At 42.9% G+C, this 19695-nt stretch overlaps 1 protein-coding gene across 4 annotated transcripts in view; it reads right to left on the bottom strand.

Moving 5' to 3' along the window:
* Positions 1–418: 418 nt before the first annotated feature.
* Positions 419–19695, bottom strand: part of sema3fb (sema domain, immunoglobulin domain (Ig), short basic domain, secreted, (semaphorin) 3Fb) — a 51715-nt gene continuing 32438 nt past the window's right edge. Inside the window, exons 3-19 of one of the 4 annotated variants that reach the window (XM_026349389.1) lie at positions 18235–18395; positions 17803–17865; positions 17207–17326; positions 15772–15861; positions 13976–14069; positions 11413–11532; positions 11035–11174; positions 9868–9982; positions 5705–5774; positions 5459–5603; positions 5098–5320; positions 3907–3995; positions 3776–3817; positions 2824–2981; positions 2356–2438; positions 2012–2145; positions 419–971 (exon numbers count right to left, since the gene is read on the bottom strand). In XM_026349389.1, coding sequence (XP_026205174.1) covers positions 519–971; positions 2012–2145; positions 2356–2438; positions 2824–2981; positions 3776–3817; positions 3907–3995; positions 5098–5320; positions 5459–5603; positions 5705–5774; positions 9868–9982; positions 11035–11174; positions 11413–11532; positions 13976–14069; positions 15772–15861; positions 17207–17326; positions 17803–17865; positions 18235–18395 — 2300 coding nt within the window. In that variant the 3' untranslated portion in view covers positions 419–518. The remainder of the gene's footprint in view (positions 972–2011; positions 2146–2355; positions 2439–2823; positions 2982–3775; positions 3818–3906; positions 3996–5097; positions 5321–5458; positions 5604–5704; positions 5775–9867; positions 9983–11034; positions 11175–11412; positions 11533–13975; positions 14070–15771; positions 15862–17206; positions 17327–17802; positions 17866–18234; positions 18396–19695) is intronic. The other 3 variants (XM_026349390.1, XM_026349391.1, XM_026349392.1) reach the window with 3 other exon arrangements.

The raw sequence follows: 19695 nt of genomic DNA, 5'->3' as shown, positions 1-19695 counted from the left end.
AGTGTCCAGAAATAAAAGAGTCCTGGCACTGAGTCAAAGCAAGCAAGAAACAACAGAGATCCCGTCACCCCTTATCAACAGCTCATTTCACCGCGGTCCTAACAGCTTACATGCCTGATAACACATTCCAAACAGTCGCCAAGTCATTTGATGCTGACAGATGAGTTCTGTAATGACAGTAACAGCAACAATAAAATTAACATCAATAATAACAATAATATTTTGCCCCAAAGGTACCTATACACAAAGAGCATGTTTTTTTTTCTATAAGTACAAAGAAATCCACAGAATGATACTATATACAACCTACAATAAATACTGTCTATCATATATCTTACTGTTTGAGAGGATTTATGTGGGGTGTTGTTTGTAAGCCTCTTTTTTCTCAGTTTGTTTTCTTTTTTTTCAGGTTTGTGGATTTTTTTTTTCATGTCGCTACTCTCAATGAGTCTCTCCCAGTTTTCACAGGATAGGGGGGAAGGGTGGATAAGGGTGTTTCAGACACAAATCTAGACTCCTCATGTCTCTATTCCATACTGCTCCTCTTCCTCCTCCCCTTCCCCATGATGCCGGCGGTTGCGGGGTTTCTTTTGCTCCTTGAGCTCCTTCAGGTCTTTGGCCTTAAGGGCGCCCAGAAGTGGGTCTCCGAACTGCCAGTAGTCCTGGCAGTATTGATTAATCAGGCTCATCTCTGGCTGGCTCAGGATGGTCAACAGGTCCTTGTACTGGCCTGTGCTGGGGGTCCACTGGGTAGTGCTGGAGTGGAGGGAAGAGGGCACCAGTCCTCCCACACCCTCTACTAGCAGGTTGTTGACAGCCCGGCTCGAAAGCACCACCAACTGCAGCTTCACCAGTGTGTGCTTGAAGTTCTTCTCTGTGGCCGTGCACTGGTACATGCCGGAGTCGGAGGGCTGCAGAGACCGCAGAAGAAGACCTTGCTCTGTCTTCAAAGCCCGGCCATCAGAACGCATCTGCAGACACAGAGGGAGAGACTGTGTCATTGTCTGTGGTAAATTGTTTTCTATAGCCATTTATAAACCTTATGAACCTTTGACACAGTCTGCATGACCAAAGGAATGTGTATGCTGTTAAAAAAGTTGCTTTACCATGACAATATTCATATTTATACAGCAAGATCAAGATCAGACTGATCACATCAGATCAGATCACATCAGATCGTCTCCTCTGTAACAGATCATTAATTAGCAATTGTATCCTGGCGTCCGTGCCATACCACATATCTGCAATTAATATTAACTTGTATGCTCAAGACCACTAATAATCTTATCTTGGTGGAATGATGGAAATGGAGCAGGAATCAAAATACAAAAATCAGAAATCCATTTAAGATCATTTTTCTTTAAAAACAGAAGGCTGTATATGCAAAATATTATACTGTATATTAAATTTGGTCTTAAGTGCTTGTAAGCAAGAAATCCCTTAACAAAAAAAAGGCTGAAACAAAACAAAACAAAAAAAAAGACTAGATGTTCAGATTGAATCCAAAAATATTATTAAAAAACTCTTTTTATGGGATTAGAGAGCATCCAACAGAACAGTCAATAAAAGATGGACAGTAACACTGCTCACTGTAGCTTCACAACTGTATATCATAGGAGAGGGCTTTTTCACAGCCTCATTTTATGTGTCCTTCCCCTGGGCCCGAAAACTATGAGAAATCAGGCATGACTAAGGCTGAATCTTTTAATCATGTTAACAGATAATCGGGAAAGAACAACACTGGGAGTCATTTTTCAAATGTGTCATACTGCATTTAGATTGCCAATAAGCAACTAAATCAAATGAAATACTGTGGATGATCTGTCCAAAAGACGTTCTTCACGTTCGGCTGTGAAAATGCTGATCTGTCACCAAACCATGTCAGTAAAGTTCAAGCTTATTCATATCTGTAGGAACTTTACACTTTATGAGGGATAACAATGCATTTGAGAGGCCCACCACTGTGATACAGTGTGCTTAAACAAGAGAAATACACGATGTGGCAGCTCACCTCTTTCCTGCGGTCGCTGTTATCTCTCTGCAAATGCCATTTGATGACAGCATGTGGAGAGCGGGCCTGACACTCTAGGAACGTACTGCTTCCCTCCACCCCATATTGCACCATCTCCAGAGTGTTCTTATTGGCTGCAGGGCACAAAGAGAGGGGGGATTTCCATGGCAACCAAAACACTCATTACCATGAGCTCCAAAATTTCAGTTGTGGCCAAACCAAACTCCTTTAAGCAATAGGCTTGGTTCTGATTATCACAGAATACACTCATTACAGCCTGGCACAATGAAAGGCTGTTTCCAACCTTACATTAGCTAAAAAACTCACTGGGTTTGAGGTCTTACCATTAGAGTTGAAGCCTCGGCACTGGCGGATGGGGTTCCCGTACTTAACATCCTGCCTCCGGCTCCGTCTAAAGGGGTCAGACCAGTATTGCCGAATAAGGAGAGAAAAAAATCATAAAGCAACCGCAAGCCATTCAAAGCCATTCAACAATACACAAAGTATTAAATTCAAATACAGACCACCACCCGATTACGCTATTATGCTATTACTGTGTATCACTGCAACATGTAAATGTACCTTTTAATAGTATTTATATATTCACAAAACCACAACTCTATAATTATTAGTTAGCAGTAACCACAATTACCCAAACGCCACGATGAACACATTAAAGATTAGAGTGCCATTTAAACAGCCATTCAGCCATCCGGGCAGCATCATTCAAGCATCATTTAACACACCAGTTCAGTCAGTCAGTTAGTTCTCCAGTTAGTGAATTTCATGCTAGTGCTGTCGTTGGTGCTTACCTCTTCTGTGAGGCAGAGTAACGGGAGCAGGACTTGCCATCCCAGGCACAGTACGGGTCTCTGGCCAGGCAGCAGTCAGCGCAGGCTTCGCCGTACACATCACACCGGTGAAGAGCCAACTGGGTCAATCCAACCCCAGATGATACATACAGCTGTTGCTGTTGAGAGAGAAGAGGTTGGGGAATGGTGTTAAACAGAGGTTCATACTGAAAATATAGAAAAACGTGATTTTCTTTTTAATTAATGCACAATTCATTCAGCAAAACACATTCAGCAACACACAATTCATCCCAAAGCACTTTATATAGTAACCTTACACAGTAAACATTACAGAAACCAACAAATTCCCCCTAAACAAGGTCGAGAAGAAAATCTCCCTTTGGCAAAGTTCTCCAGTGGACGACTACCTCCAGTATTAAAAACCTCAAACCTAATCAAAATTAAATTTGTTATGGCTATTTGCTTCCATACAGAGACTCCACAAACCCAGATGGATGTAATGATACAAGCGTAAAATAAAAAGCGCTGCACTGTGCTGAAACAGCAGCAGGCGCTGGATCATCTGGGAGAATACTGAGCTCATCTTTATCAGGTTTCCATCATAATTTTATGATCAGCTGTTTGAAATTCATCAGTCTGGCAGGTTGGGTGTAATACTAACTCTCTGTCTGTGCAATGATATAACATGTAGAGGAGGCCAAGTATTTAATCACTTTGAAAGACAACATTAAGCCTTAATGTCTTTTCCATGTCTCTGTCTCCATTGTCTCCCCTAGACATGCCTGTATTATAAGAATTATGAAGAAAAAAAACACAGCTGCATACATGTAACTTGTGAACTTTCATTCATATCCTTTCTTTGCAAAGTGATTTTGTTTTCTCTTTGTGCGAGCAAAGGTTAATCCGTTGAACTCGAAAGGTAAAGGTGATGCTGCAGCGCACACGTGCTTACCCTTTTGGACGAAATCTTCATTGTTGTGATTGGAGTAGGGACCTTAACAGAGAAAAACATTTATAAAACAGGGATATAAATGGCAGTGCGAAGAGGAAGAAGCAAAAAATGTACCGGAGACAAAGACCTACCTTGAACACCTCTACCTCCTCTAGGACCAGCTCCTCAGTCTGCAGGTCATCGCTGGGCAGCACAATGACTTTCTGAACTGTCCCCTTGTCTGTGGACCACAGTACACTTCTATTAGCTACACATCTGCAACCTCACACGCATCCTCCTGTCAACAGCCCCTTAGAATCCCATTTTTCTCGCTCAGCCACGTCCAACAGGGGCCAATCCTTAAATCAACAGACTCCACTGTGCTCTTCACCTCTGTCACAGGGTTCTCCCCGGTGTAATCTTTCCTCGGTGATGCGAGCCTCTGTTTCGCTTAGTGTACTCACTGCCACTACCGTGACAAACCTCTTCTGTCATCCCCAGCGTCATTCTTACCTTCACCTATTCATGTGGACGCCATAAGACATTCCTTGGCCTTCTCTAGCAAGTTTGATTTCTGTAAAGAGCAGGGCTTTCCCGTGAGTCCGATACCTGAGATTTATTATGACTTCTGCATTAAACTTATGGTGTAGGGCTGAATAGTTTGCCTCTGACAGCGGCTGAAAGGACATACATTCCTCCACAGTGGGCTGCCATTGCAAACAAACCCATCAGTCTGCTCTCCGTAATGCACAGATGAACAAAGGAGCCTGTTAAGTGGCGTCATATCCAACATGTGCGGGCTGCATACTGTGTGGGGCTGCCTCTGTCACACTGGGACCTTATTAAAGGTTCAGGGCATGAAGGCAAATGTGTAATCTCTCTTACACCAGCGGGCAAGATTAAGGTGATGGATCTACTGACTCTACCCCCCCTCTTCCTCTTCTTCTTCTTACCCCCTGTTTCTTTTACCTCCCTCCTGCTGTGGATCCACCCTTGCCCTCCAGGTACAAATCTCCTGTTGTTTACTTGATGTGAATAGAGCGAGGTACAAATCCTTTCATTGGTTAAATCTCCACTTGAACACAAAAGGCAAGTATCCTTTTCACGCAAATATAAATTGTTCCAGAGGTGACAAGCCCTCCACTTACGTGGGATTTATTTCCAGGGGGGATTTTCTTTTCCTCCATTGTTCAACTTCCCACTGACAATGTCATTCACCATCCTGACTCTGATCAAAGGAGTTCATATTGACTTCCTAAATTCACTTAGTCATAAAACTGTGATGAGGTTATAGGCTGATAAAAACTCTTTTCTATCAAATTGAAAGGGTACATAACACTCACCAGTTCCCAAGAAGAGCACTTCATAGTTGCCATCCGCTGCCGTCACCTGGTCCACTGTGATGGTGGTGAACTCATAGTCCACGTTTGTCCGGACCACCAGGGGGCGCTTGTGTACTGGGTACACTGCATTGTACATGGCAGGGTGATTCCTCATGAAGTTAATCACTTCATCTGCATAGTCCTTAGTAGACTTCATGTTCGGGGTGAATGTGCCTCCAGGGCACTGGGAAAGAGAAACGGGAGCATGTGGTAAGATTTGAAGTTTAGGTGCTGATGCCTGCATTTTGTTTAGATGGATAATATTTGAGGTAACAGTCACAGTTAGGCCAGCATGTGTGGTGTCAGATGAGGTGGGACTCACCGTGCCAGGGCGGGGGTAGGGAATCTTCCCCGTGTAGGCCACCCACTGGTAATTGGGACCCTCCTTGTGTGCAAAGGGTCCGTTGAAAACCATGCGGATGTCGGCCATGGAGTAGACACAAACTGCTGAGCCTTTGAAGACAGAGCTGTGAAGTGGAACAAGAGTTCGTAAACAGATTTATAGTAATTTATCTCACAAGGTAACAGAAACGGTAGCTTTTAAAACACATCTGCACAGTACACTAACCCAGAGACAGAGAAGACTCCATATATCACAGGATTTTTTGTGTCCTGTGTTGGCTGTATGTAAACATCTCCTGTAAGAGAGAGGAGTAAAAAAAATCACGTCAGCATAAAAGGGTGAACGAAACATCAAGCTCCACAGCAGGAGCACTCCTCTTTACTAATATTTACACAGCTTTCAGACAATCCTGCCGCTCTTAGCCAGAAAGACCTTCGGGCTACACCTCCCCAGAAGGAGTAATGCACTAACTAAGAAGCTTCATCTTTGTTGTACACAAATAACATCCACGACTGGATTTCAATTATGGATCTGGGGGTTGTGGTTTTATGACTGCGAGAGTCCCGGAAATCCACCAGCTACACCAGAATGGGCTTCATGTGAGTGCACGTGGGAATGTGTTTGGCTCCTGCCGTGCCTACTAAACCTACAGATATGCTAGCCCTTCTGTGTATCTGCATTAGTGCGTTGATGCTCACATAACAATACCAACATGATTAGTAGATATTATGAAATCAAGCGTTAGAATTTTAATATTTACTAATTAGCACCAAGCATAGAACAGTGATATTTAACCGGCGGTCTGGACTGGACCAACAATGATTGCTGAACCACCACTGAGACTTCTGAGGACGCAGAAAATTCAAACATGATGTGCAGGGATTCTCATCTTCTTGCATCCATAGTTCATGTCTTCTGCTCTGAGGGAAAGGAAATATCTCTTCCCTCCCAAAGGAGAACTGAATCATCTGGTCTAATGCCAACTCTGGGGGTCTGTAAATCATGAATGTTCACATACTCTATCCTACTTGACATTAGACAGTGCCTGATTTAGATCGCCCTGCTGTTCATACTGAAGAAAGGTCTGGCGAAACAAATAAAGAACCAAGAGCTAAACACGCGATGGGTGATAAGTCTCTCTCCTGTTCAGTATCTGACCTAAATACTTGTCCCGGGAGGCATGTTCGCTACCTACATTGGCACTAAACAGAGAATGTGCTCCCAACCTAGTTGTGCATAGGAAGATGACTGCAAACTACAGATACTCTCATTGAGAGCTCCATCCTGTCGACAGAGAATCAGTCCAACCTTCCTGTATGGACTGTTTACAACGATGAGCTCATTCCTGAAGAAAAGGATAACACTGAGGGATCGCAGGCAGGTCGTTCGTATTTCTCAGTAGCTACCGGAGTTTCCCACAGTCACACCCACACCACACCATGCCATCTTCCACAGCTGCCACAGCCAGAGCAGTGGAACGGTCATGGGTTAGCGTGAACGCAGCACGGCAGCCTGTCATGGGCGTCACACAACAAATGATCCTTGTCATGACATACAGCTGTTGTACTGCAGAGGATGAGCAACGCCAGTGAGAACACACGCAGAAGAGATACTGCTGTGGCCATGATGCAGCTATTGTGATCATCCCTATACAGTCACTAAAAACAGATTACGGCTTCAGGAAAATATGAAGCAAAATGATACGATATGATAATAATAAGATCAATAAAAGCTCAGCTCCAAGGGAGCTATTATGTAATTAATGGAGATGTGATGTTTGTATGGTGTCAAGGTCTCAGATGCCACACATTGAATTTTTTCAAGAAAGATCTGCCTGAGCAGCCCTTAGGTTTTTTTTTAATGCTGTTTCTTTTTCTTTATGTCTCTTGCTCTTTCTCTATTTAACTCTCCTGCCTCCTTCTTCTCCACTTTTTCACCCTGACAGATGCTACTGATCAGAGACTTGTTTTATATAACTCATTATCTAAATACACAAAGAGTTTCTCCTACTCTTTTATTCTATGGAGTACAAACTGTAAAAACTCCCCAGGTCTCAGACGTGCTTTACCATAATGTTGTTCCACAGAAAACCACAGCAGGAATACAGCTGCTCTGGACATTTCAACAAACCTCTCAGCGATGGCTTTTAGAGACGTTTTATTAAAGAAAAGGAGACAGTTTAAGAAACTCTTCATTCAAGCATGGCCAGGTGAACTCTAACAACATGGTTTGAAACATACTTCAGCTATGCAGTGCACTGAATCTACAGTACACTAACTATTTAGTGCATGTCAAAATTTAGTGCATGTCAGAATATGTATGTGGTGTGTTTAAAATAGACATTTTAGGAATGGAATTATTATATTCATAATTTAGATTATTAATATTTGCTTTATTGCTAGATGAGTAGATCAACTATCCTGATACTGGTGTTAAATATAAAGCCATATGCCACCGTGTAGCACTATATACATAGCACAAACCGTTTTGATGTATGTCGAAATTAAACAAACAAGAAATGCAGCACCAACTAAGACAAATTAGAGGTGTTGATGCCGATTCTGTTACCTTCGGAGTGGGTTTCTCATTGTCTTTATCCGAAGCTAAGCTAAAAAAAGCAAATAAGCATGTTTTTCAGAGTGTCAAACTATGCTTAAAGACCTAGTCTGCAGTATTTGGACAGCCATTTGCCTCTGTGAAATCTTAAAATCTCCACTTTCCTCTCCATAATCAGAGCGTTATAAACACTTAAACAGGACTGTAAATGGGAATTCATTAGCAGGGAAATCGATCGCAGCCAATTTACTGTGCCCTCTAGAAGTCCTTGGCAGAGATAGCTGCTCTCACAAACCCATGTCTTTATGTCTCGACGGGCATGTCTGCGCTGTTATTCCATGCCCTTGTTCATTCACCATCCTGATCCTTATTCAAGCAGTCTTCTGTACATCATCATCATTATCAACAGTGACAACTCTCCAACCCTCCCAACGAGCCACTTTGAACAGCATGCCTCTGCCAAAACTGAACTCACCAGTAAAGACGGAAACCTCATTTGTAAAGGCTAAATAAAAAAATAAATAAATAAGAAGCCATTCCCGCTCAGAACTACTTTCGTCCAGTTTAGGTAAAGATGCAGCACACGCAAAAAGGTCACAGTTTTCAAGTGTGTCTCGCTTTTGTGAGACAAATAGAATAAATGTCACGTGTAAAATCAAAACTCACTGACATAAAAGTATTACTGGACATGGCAATTAGTTCAATAGCAGGAGTAGCCTCATGCATCAGCCCCCTATCACTCTGTGGCTCTATTTTAAACCAGTGAGACAGAGAGAGAGACAGCTTCCTCCTGGAGAAAATAATAGTCTCACAGTCACAGACATTCCTGCCCGGTGACCTGATCTGCTCACCATCAGCACCCACGTCCCTAACACACACACAAAAACAGACACGATTGTTTAAAACATCTTGAAAGAAAACGACAACTACAGCGATGGGATTGTTTGCCTCCTTACATTACATGATTCTGTATGGGTCATATAGTGGGAGCGGGCCATGTGCCATGTGGGCCAAGGACTGCGTTCTGGTGCAAGTGCGTGTTCGCACGAGTACACACTTGCCAGGTGCTGCAGTGGAAACAGAGCCTGCAGTATAGGCCCTGTACTATACTTACTATTTAAGATGTGATCATACATGGCAGGATCCTGAAAATGAGTAGGTCTGAAATAAATCTAGTTGTGTCATTTTTGTCCTCTTTCTTTGCTATTCGATACGTACTGTCAAAATGATTAACTGCACAAAGAAGAGATTTGGTTTCTTTCAAAAAAAAAAAAGTTAAAAGAGTGGGTCACTGTGAAAGTCCTCTCCTGATGCAAAGGAAATTGTATGTATATGACGTTGACCGATGGATTAGCTGATCATAAAAAAATTAGCTATTAAACTATTTTCATAACTTAAAATTTGGTCTAGTAGCCAAACAACCATTACATGGTTCTAATTTCTAGTTATAATTTTGTTCCTTGCTTTGCCTTTTGTGGGAGTGTTTTTATCTCTTTTATCACACCTTATAGACCAAATGATAAATAAATAATTTAATAATAAATTAATAAAGAAAATAATCATTATGATGTACAAAATGTACAGGGTGTACTGAAAAACAGTGATGGCCACCTTGGCTGAACGGACAAAAAAAAAAAAAAAAAAATGCACCACCTACAGGAAAATCAAAGGAAACGACTTGACAAGGTTGGCAGCAAGTTTGATTGACAAAGACATCTATACAACACCCCACACCCACACCAAGTAACATACAGATTACCATTTCAGCTGAACACAGTGAGAAGAACCTCAGAAAGACCTCTCTTCGTAGGTGTAAATGTTTTTGTACTCACGGAGCTCATCGAAGTGCGTCTCCATGCCGTCGGCCCCCGGCACCGAGCAGATGAGCCTGGCCTTCAGGAAGGTGCTCCACTTGTTCACCAGACAGCAGTGGCCTCCGTCATCGTTCTGCATTAGAGAGGGTGGAGCACACACAGAATAGTTCCTCCATCACTCGTTCGCCCTGACATCCTCCTCCGTCCTCCTACTGAATACGAACCCATTTGGAGCCACCCACACACGCACACACGGTACATGACGGTTTGCAACGCCAGGAAGCTAAGAGGAGGGAGTGGGGACTGAGATGGTAAACAGTGTCTCCTCCTATTTAGACACCTCCATCTGTGGTGGAGCGAGGCCAGAATCCATCCCAGTAAGAAAGCGATGAAACCAGTATGTTGATGAGAAGCCATGTTTATTCTAATATTTCATTTTAAAGTATGGCTATGCACGTGTGATGAATCCCATTTGGGAGTTAAAATGTTTTCATAATTTCCAGCGTAATTACAGTACGTGGCTGAGTGTATTCTTGGTAGCGTGCAAGATGCAGAGGATAGCATTAAGAGTATCCAGATGTGTGACGCGTTTGGGTCTCTGGAGGCCACGGCGGAGCCCACTGAGAGTGGGATGAGTGTTTGTGTGCCGGGTCAGCGCCTGACCCCCCTCAAATAAATACAGCGGTGCACAGCTGAGGCAACGAGCACCCGTACCCCACATTTTCTCACTTATACTCATACTAATATACCTGCTGTAATACTCACACATCACATAAATACTGTAGGTCCAACGAGACATTTGGTATTTGTTTTCATAGCTCAGCTCGCTTTGCTTTCTAAGGCACACAGGCTTTTGTGTAAGACTGAGTTTTTGTAAGGGCGGTGAATTATTCGCAGCTATGTACACTAAGTGTTTGAGGACTACCAGGGAAAAGAGGTCAGGGGATCACGGGGGTCAGAGGTCAGAGGTCAATCTCACAGACAGAGGGATGCATTGTAGACAGGGAGGTTAAAGACACATGTGGATTCCAGCATGTCAGTGTTGACTAAATACTAGTCCTGTGCCCGTAAACATTCAGACTCACTGGGTGACTCGCCTTGGGAGAGTGTAGTTCTTCATATGGATGGTTTTCATTTCATTATGTTTACATCTCTAAATAAACACGCTCCCCGCTGTGTACACACCAAGCAGATGCGTCCTATACGGGACTGGGTCACAGGACTCTGGCCCATCTCAGAGGACTTCTCCCGGAAGAAGAAATACAGCTTGTCATCATTTCTCTCAGCACTGTCTGGGATGAGCTGTACATGGATGAAAGTGGGGTCTGTGGAGAGGAGAGATGGTGAGATGTTGAGGTGGGATGAAGATTTGGGAAAACTCGTTGCTGAAATCTTTTATAAACGCTCACTATTCCTGTTTATCACTTGATGAATGAATATAAACACCACAATCTTTACATTTCAGCATTTGGAACAGTGTTTGGATTGCATATTGAAAAGTGGTGCGTGAAAGCTATACAAGCGGCATAGAATAAAATCCCTGCATATATAAAGGACATTTACCATTCAACCATCTGGAGTTATACTGATCTGTTCGCATGGCAGTCTTTGTCCCCAAAGTACGGAAAATGGCGGAGTCTGTTCCCATAAAGTCAACATAGACGCCAGCATATAGTTCACCATCTGAGAAAGAGAGAGGAGAGAAAACAGTTCAATTGAGTGAAATTCCATGACTGACATTTTTCCTGCACCACCCACAGCACAAAGCACCAAATCTTTTCTATTTCAGAAAGTATATTTAGATCTAGTATCTCTGGACTTAAAATAATAATCAACTGCACATTTAGGCACAAATTCAAAATTTCAATTAGCTTTAATACAAGATTATACTTTATTGTGTTTCACAATGTAATTGAAAAGAGTACTGATGTAATTTGTTACTAATTACATAGAAAATTGCAAAATTACAGTACTAACTGTTCACTAAGCCTTGTCCGGCCGTCAGCTTTGCATTCTAGTAATTTTACACATAATTATGCTTGTTTAATGTTGAAGGAACGGAGAAAAAATATGCTGTTATTATAATAATAATATATAATATAGATTTACTGCCACTAAGAGAAAAGATAAAGAATTAGGAAGTGATATGGCAGAGTAGCATCCACTTTTCTTCCAAAAGCTCAAGTGTAGTAAACAAAACAAAAAATAGCCTGCATCTTTCAGTAGTAGTGTGATGCAGTGCGAAATGGCACGGCAGGAAAATCAGGTTTCACTAATAACATTAATGACGACCACATTCCATTTAGGGTTGGTCCTAGTATTGCGTATGCTGCCTCACTGGAAACGGTTTATTGGCACACTTATTTTAACTAATCTGCTCTTAATGTTATTAATTCTACCTGTATGTTTCCTGCAAGTGTATGAAGCTTGTTTCTACTGCAAACAAGACTATTATTTAGCCATAAGGTTTCCAATGATAAATGAATATTTAAATGAGTTAAAAATGCATCATTTCATTTTCATTCAGAGTTTTCTTTTTAAATCTTGTTTGTACTGTAAGGATGCACTCCTGAATCAAAATATCATTTCAGGTTCTTGGTCTGGTTCTTTTCTTTGAAACATAAATAAAATGAGTGGGCATGTACTATATTTATGATTTCTGTTTTTGTTTATGTTGTTCCTTCCAGGAGTGATGTGAGAAAATAATGAAGAAATTACAGGAAAATATAGCATTACAGCAGCAATCAACAACCAAACCTCCTTAAATAGCTCTCTCTCTCTCTCACACACACACACACACATCGCATAAACACATAAAATATGACTATATCCATGTGTGCAGACTAACTAATGTAGGCTACACAACAGCCTTGTTAAGCCACAGCAAGGTGTGTGTCTTCCAGCTGTTGTAGGGGCCCCACTGGAGAGCAGGTGTGACTGTCAGTGCTCTTACTTATGGGGTAAAGGGACAGCAGGAGGTAGAACAGAGAGAAAAAAACACTGTCCAGGCACCATTACATTCAATGTTGTGCTCCTTGGCAGTGCTCTATGCAGATTGATGGTATATCATTAAAATGTCCATGGATGATAGGATGTCTAATGTGGTGGAGAGTTGAGCAGTTAATGGTCAATAGTAAATCTAGTGTTGTGCTACAGGGTTCTTAATTCTTATCAACACTAACAACAGCATCCCTTGTATGACGCTAACTGGTGGACATAGGAGGTAAATCCATCTTGGATGACAGCGCTGGTTCCATACTGGTCAGCTGGCAGCGCGCTAATGTGGAAAAGCGGTGCCAGTGATTTACACCCGCTGTCTCACCCTGCAGAGTGAAGATCGCCTTTCACTGGTGGCAACTGTGTGGCGTGGACCTGATTGAGTGACCTTGGGCAAAGGGACAGAGGACACTGCCTTCATGAGTGCCATAACAGATGATACGTTACAGTATCCCTACTGAACCTTGTTGCAAATTTAGATTCTGAATAAAGGCGTTCCCACTAGCAGATAACCATATTTATTGTTTTTATTTTGTTCTACTGACTGTGTTAATACCACATTACAACACTGTGTCCAAGCAGCACTGACAAGATATTTGGCTATTTGATGTTTTAGTTGGATGTTGTGATGTGTGATGATGTGATTAATAAATTGTTAAAAACAAGTGTAAATACACCAGGGAAGTGACACTGTTTGAACCTTGGTAAACATGGGAATCAAGAACATATCTGGATGATGACGGGTTCATAAAAGCACTGAAAAGTTTTCCTAAAATAATAATTCCAAGAAATTATTATTTCCCCGGTGAGAGATTCACATGCAGTATTAATAGTCACATATTATTGTGCCCATCTGCATCCTAACAAGGAGACATTCCTTAGGATTTAATGATTGGGCTGATTACACTAAGCAGTTTACTGTGGGAAATAGGCACAGAATCAAAACGGACACTTGGCTTGACCTTCATGGCAGATCTTAAATATTTTTTAAAGTGTTTGCCAAAAATATAAACTGTGAGCAGCAAGAAGGACTTGCTGGATTTAGAAGAAGGAGATAAAATCTGAAGCATCCTTAGGGATGAGGCTACCCGTGCCTACATCCTCATGACCAAACCCAGATGATACTCACTGATCAAAGCTGACACGCTGTTGAGTTTCGGGTCATAGGAGCACTTTCCTTTCCCAGATTCCACTTTGCCTGGCTCCAAATGGAAGATTTCTTCCTGGAATGGAAAAATCATATGGAGATTGCAATAAATTCAACACTCTTTATGTTGTCACTGTTAATCCCATGTGCAGGGAAAATGAGGCAGCGGATGTGCTCCCTCTAACTCCTGCGGGACCTGTACGGCCTGATGGGAGATGAAGTGTTAGAATAATGAGCATGCGTTCATACAGAAAAATACATGTGGGGAAAGCGAGGAATTTCTAATCCATCTCCATGCCACTCTACTGCAGAAAACAATGTGTCATGGGCTGCTTCGCTTGACATAATAAGCTGCATGCCAAATATCTCTCAGCTTCTTGGTGCCTATAGACGTGCAGGCCTACTGCTGACACCTGTAATCCACTGAAAACAAGCCTGGGATGGAGGCTGGATGACTAATGCTCACAGCTCATGGCATCCCTGCACACGCACTGAAAGGTGATTGGCAGGAATTTGCGTATGAGAGTTCGAGGGGAAATGAATAAGCGGCATGCAGTGACATGTCCTGTAGCCCTTACAGACCACGGCATATTCAATCCCCATTTTCCACTCCCAAAGGGGACAGAGATGGAGACATCTCTGTCATTGTCCATCAGCACCAAAGCAAGGGGGAGAATATGGCACTGCGCCAAACTCCCTTCATTGGATCATACACACACCCCCCGTGCAATTCCCTACTCATCTCTGATTAAAATCACCACTCGTGTAAATAAAAAGGTGCTGGCAGCTCACTCCTAGCCATGCCAGATGTTGACATGTAAAAAAAAAAAAAAAGGGTCACAAACATTTATGTGTACCAGAGGGAAACTGTGTCCTGGACATGTTTTTACAACCCTGCTGTAAAATGTGACCCTTCAGAAAAGTTGCACCATATGAAAAAAAGAAAAAAAAAAGAAAGTGTCGCACTTCACCTCAAGCTCTTATGTCCTTCAAAAGTTAATTTCTGTGTTTCAAAGTGCTTGGAGAGCTCAAACAGTGGAGACATGTTCAAGTATGTGGATCTTTTATTTCCTTTGCTGCCAGTTGGCTACAGATGGCTGGTGTTTGCTCTAGGCTAACAGAACCTGCTGTGGGAGTGGGACAGATGCTGACTAGTCCTGCTGCCTCTGTGGGAGAGACTGCACCACATTCCTACAGAAGGTGGAGGGCTCGGTGGGGTGAACGACTGATGGGTGGCACATTCTGCATTGTCTCAGATAAGCGGGATGAATGATTTGGATATCTATTGTTCGTGGGCGCTGCTAAATGTATGCCCCACAAAAAATGAATATGTCATGCACTGAACACCATGAAAAGCCTGTTTAATTAAATTTGAGCCGAGCAAAAGTCAACAGAATTTTGTAGCAGCCATTTCCATTTGATAACCCAGATCTCATGCAAAATATGGCATTTAGCGCAAATGCAAAGCACAAAAAAGGACAACGATGGATAAGAAAGGGTATTTAGACAGTGACGCTTACACAAAGAAAATATGAGTGAACCACAGGAGAAACACAATGACACGAAATTAAATGCATTTCCACATAACACAAATCTTAAAGATCGGGGACGGTGTAATGAGGATGCATGCCAAATGTTAAGGAGATAAACAGACGATGGCCAAATTAAAGATGGTGTTGACAAAATGTGCTCAGAGACAAAGAGAGGGAGCATGCTGCTGGTGACCACGAGCCCAGGCAGTATGCAGGGCTGCGGTGCAGACAGGGCCCACATCGCACCTTCAGTCCGAGTGTCTCATGCACCGCGCTGGGTTCAGCTGCGCGGCTAGCCCTTCCTCTGGCCTGGGCCATCTGCAGATACATGGACGTCTAAAACAGGAGACAGCAACACAGTCTGGATGTTACACCACTGATGGGCAAGGAGTAAGGACCTCCCTGACCTCCTTGCAGGTTGCATCAATCTGCACTGCCGTTCAGAAACAATGAGAAACTCCCCCAAACCAATGTCGAAATGAAAATGATGCGAGTGCATGATGAAAAGTACAGTATATATGGTTACTGTATATGTGTGTGCAAGATTGTGCAGGGATTGTGTGTAGCTTTATTTTACCAGATGGTGGAAAAGGCAACAGTAATAGTTCTATATCCTGTGGTTGAGTCAATAAAGGCTCTCAGTATGCTACATACATTCTCCTAAAAGCTCCTGCCAAAGCAAAACATTTTCCTATTACAGTTTACAAAAGCTACACGGCGTGTACTTTAGGCCAAGGAGAACATACGTACACGACCTGCAGTGATTTAAATGGCTGACTGTTTATTTTTTTAATTAATAATGACAAGCAAATGTGGATACGTGTGTGCATGCATCTGTGCGTGGAGTGTATCATTTCCTGCTTTTGCAGTTACGGTCAACTCCCCAGATCAGCTGAGGAAGGTGCTCACAGGGGGGACAACCCAGACCTGCCTGCTCACTGTGATGGGGAAAATAACAGCCCTCTCATTAATGGACTAGAACTGGAACATTCCACTGGCACCCCATAATGGGAGCTCCCACTTCCAATTACCCAATGTCTCACATGGTAGTGGCTGGCAGGTGGCCTGGATGGATGCATGAAGGGGTGGATGTATAGGTGAGTGAATGGATAGAAGTCCTTCGTTAGTAAGGGGTCATGTACGGACCACAGGTAATGAGGGACTCGTGCAAGTCGCGCTCGCTTTTGCAAGTTCTCCGCGCTGTTTTGTGATCTCGGGGGAGAGTCCGGTGGGAAATTTACTTTTTATTTATCAAGGTTTTAAAAGCCCCGTGGTCATTATTAGAGAACAAGTGTGATATTTAAAGAAGAGTGAGGTGTTAAAGGGATGTATGGCGAGGTAGCGATGCCTGGCTTGGTTTAGGAAATTCAAGAGGTCCCATTAGTGACTGAGACTAAACAGAGTAGCTCTAACAGCTCACTGGGGACGACAGCTGTTTGCTGGTGAAGCTGTGCTGCCTGCCTTGCCAGACGCTGAGACATGGTACCTTGGCTTAACGATGGAGGAAAATCCTCATAAAGTGAACCCAGAGTAAGGTGGATGGAGCTTGAAACGTGTGCATATGAAGAAAAAGGAGGTTGAGCTATGCCATTCATTATGCATATGGATCAAGCTGTGCATGTTTGCTAAGTTGATATATATAAAGAGCACCTCATCACTCGTCAAAGTTTTTAATCCTAACCTGAGGTTTGCGTCCGCGGTTGACAAAGGTACAGACTGGATTGTAAGCTCCTGTTCCACAGACATACAGCTGGGTCCGGTTCCACGGCTCGATCAGACGAATGAAGTTTGCACACTCATCCTGAAAACACAATGTAAGGGGAATAAATATTCAATTAAAAGCACTTTATAGCCATATTTCACTAGTCTGCCTCCTGCAGATCTACAGTGTGCTAAGCCCGAGTGACTCCTGCTTAAAAATATACCAGTAATAATGTGCTTCTATATATTTGGATAATATATCAAACTATCAGCCAATGACTCCTTGGCCTAGCAGAGAGGAGGATGGTGAGATTGACTGGGCTTCTCTGCTCCAACTATTCCTCCCTCCTTGGCCAGTCAGAGGGGAACCAGGGGTTTTTACTGGGCCAAGTCCAAACTCCACAGGTGAGCCCCTTTTTAACATGTTGCTCAAATTAAAACAAGTGTGCTCCGTAATGGAGGCTGTATGCTTTTACTGCCGTGCTATTGAAAAACTATTTTATTTTGTCACACGATTGATGGCAATCACTCAACAGCCCTGCTGAGATTTTCTATGCTGTCAACATGCGTACTTACATTGGCGTCCTTCCCACTCACAAGGCACTCCATCCTTCTTCGTTCGGACACTGGCCAGTGGATCTGCAGGCGGGGGGGGGGGGACATTTTATAGTTACAGTCCAACCTGTTATACATCAATGGTATTTATGAGTTTTTGGGGCTAAAACTGCAAAAGGGATATCCACCCAGGCTAATATTAGTCCTGCTGGGACTGTCATAACCCAATTAAAGAGTTTTAATGACCCAACACCAGAAAAAGTGCACTCCAACAAAAACAAGACGTGAGCACACCAAAAGGGTGGCTGCTGGGGCACTAGAAGAGAACATATTTCCCATGGGTTTGCTGCTCTGAGCACTCAGGTAAAATCACTTGCTTCATCCTTGAGTTAATGCCCATTCGAGGTGCTACAGACAGACCTGAGGAAAGGTTGAGACTGAGAGTAATCTTACAATATGTGGGTCCTTGTTGATGTCATGGAGGTCTAAGGACAGGATGTGGTCCTTGCTGCCGACGTACATGCGGTCATGGTCCTCATCCATACGCAGGATCCTGTAGTCAGATGTGTTGAGGAGGTAGGCGAAGTGATGAGCGGTACCGGTGGATCTGAGTTCTGTTCGGGGACAGAAATGCAAATCCATTAATGACAGGTGTGGGGCCTGTGCACAGTTTCACGCGCGCGTACAAACGCAACTGGTACATTCCTCATGCCACTACTGCATACCCATGCAGAGTTATCTGATGGTTTTCCACTAACACTGTTGTAACTTAACACCGCACATTAGACACAAGTGCTACTGAGTGTCTGTCACACTGTGTTGATGGCTTAATACCTCCTGAGTAGATCAGAAGATTTAGACAATCTCTCATCGTTGGCCGTGTGTGACTTTCAGTCAGCAGTCAGAAAAGACAGACATAGTAGACTGACACAAGGATATGTTTACTACAAATTTACACCATATGTAAGGTGGCTATATTGAGTTTAATTTAGTTTTAAATTTCTCCATCCCTACTTGGACACTACTTTCTGGAGTGTGCGCCTTTGGTAACACAATGCGGTGGACACGTCCCCTCATGTCGAGAGAAACCCAATATTCCTTGAGCTCTGTGTTGGAGTGCTTGTTTGATACGGCCTTCTTGGTTCGGCAACCATGCAAAGGCAGGGCAGAGAGGCCACTGCTAAGACAGCAAAGGCCCCATGCCACACCAAAGGCAAACACACTCCCTCACAATCTATAGGGGAAAGGCATTAGAGGGTGGCATTTGCATATTGCTAGACAAACACAGAGGTTTCACTCAAACAGCAGGAAAGTCCCATTTCACTGTTTAGCTTTATTCTACAAGGAACAGACCACAGAAAGCTCAAACAGAGAACCACACTTTAAGCTGAACAACTCTGGTGCTGGTTAAGCAGCTGAGATGTCGTAGAGGGAAACCAGAGGATAAACCGTCAAATACTGTTGGCTTTGTTTGACTGTTTACATATGGTATATCAGAAAAGAGGTGGAGGAAGTGTGAAATCTAGTCTGTGTGCGCCGACAGATTTTAAAAGGAACCCCCTCAGACTTTTAAAAATAAAAATAATTACAATGTTTGAAAATATTTCAGACAGCCTAATAAATAGACATTTATTTTTTTTTGCATGCTCTATATGTGCGGTCATGTTCTGTGTGTTTGAAGTTACTGAGAAACATTCCTGGGAGGTTGTCTGGTAGTTCTGGGGAAGACGTCTGGACACCAAAGCACGCAAAGCCATCAACATGTCCACCACTAGGCCTTAAAATAAACACCATCTAGAGACCTTTTTAAACAGACTCCCTATGGAATCTGATATTACCAGCCTTTCCAGCCAGATCTAAATTTAACACGAGGTTACGTCAATAAGCAGAGATTAATAGCATTAGATTTGCTAT

The sequence above is a fragment of the Anabas testudineus genome, chromosome 5 (genome assembly GCF_900324465.2).
Source record: "Anabas testudineus chromosome 5, fAnaTes1.2, whole genome shotgun sequence".
NCBI lineage: Eukaryota > Metazoa > Chordata > Actinopteri > Anabantiformes > Anabantidae > Anabas > Anabas testudineus.
This window is presented reverse-complemented; position numbering and strand designations above follow the sequence as displayed.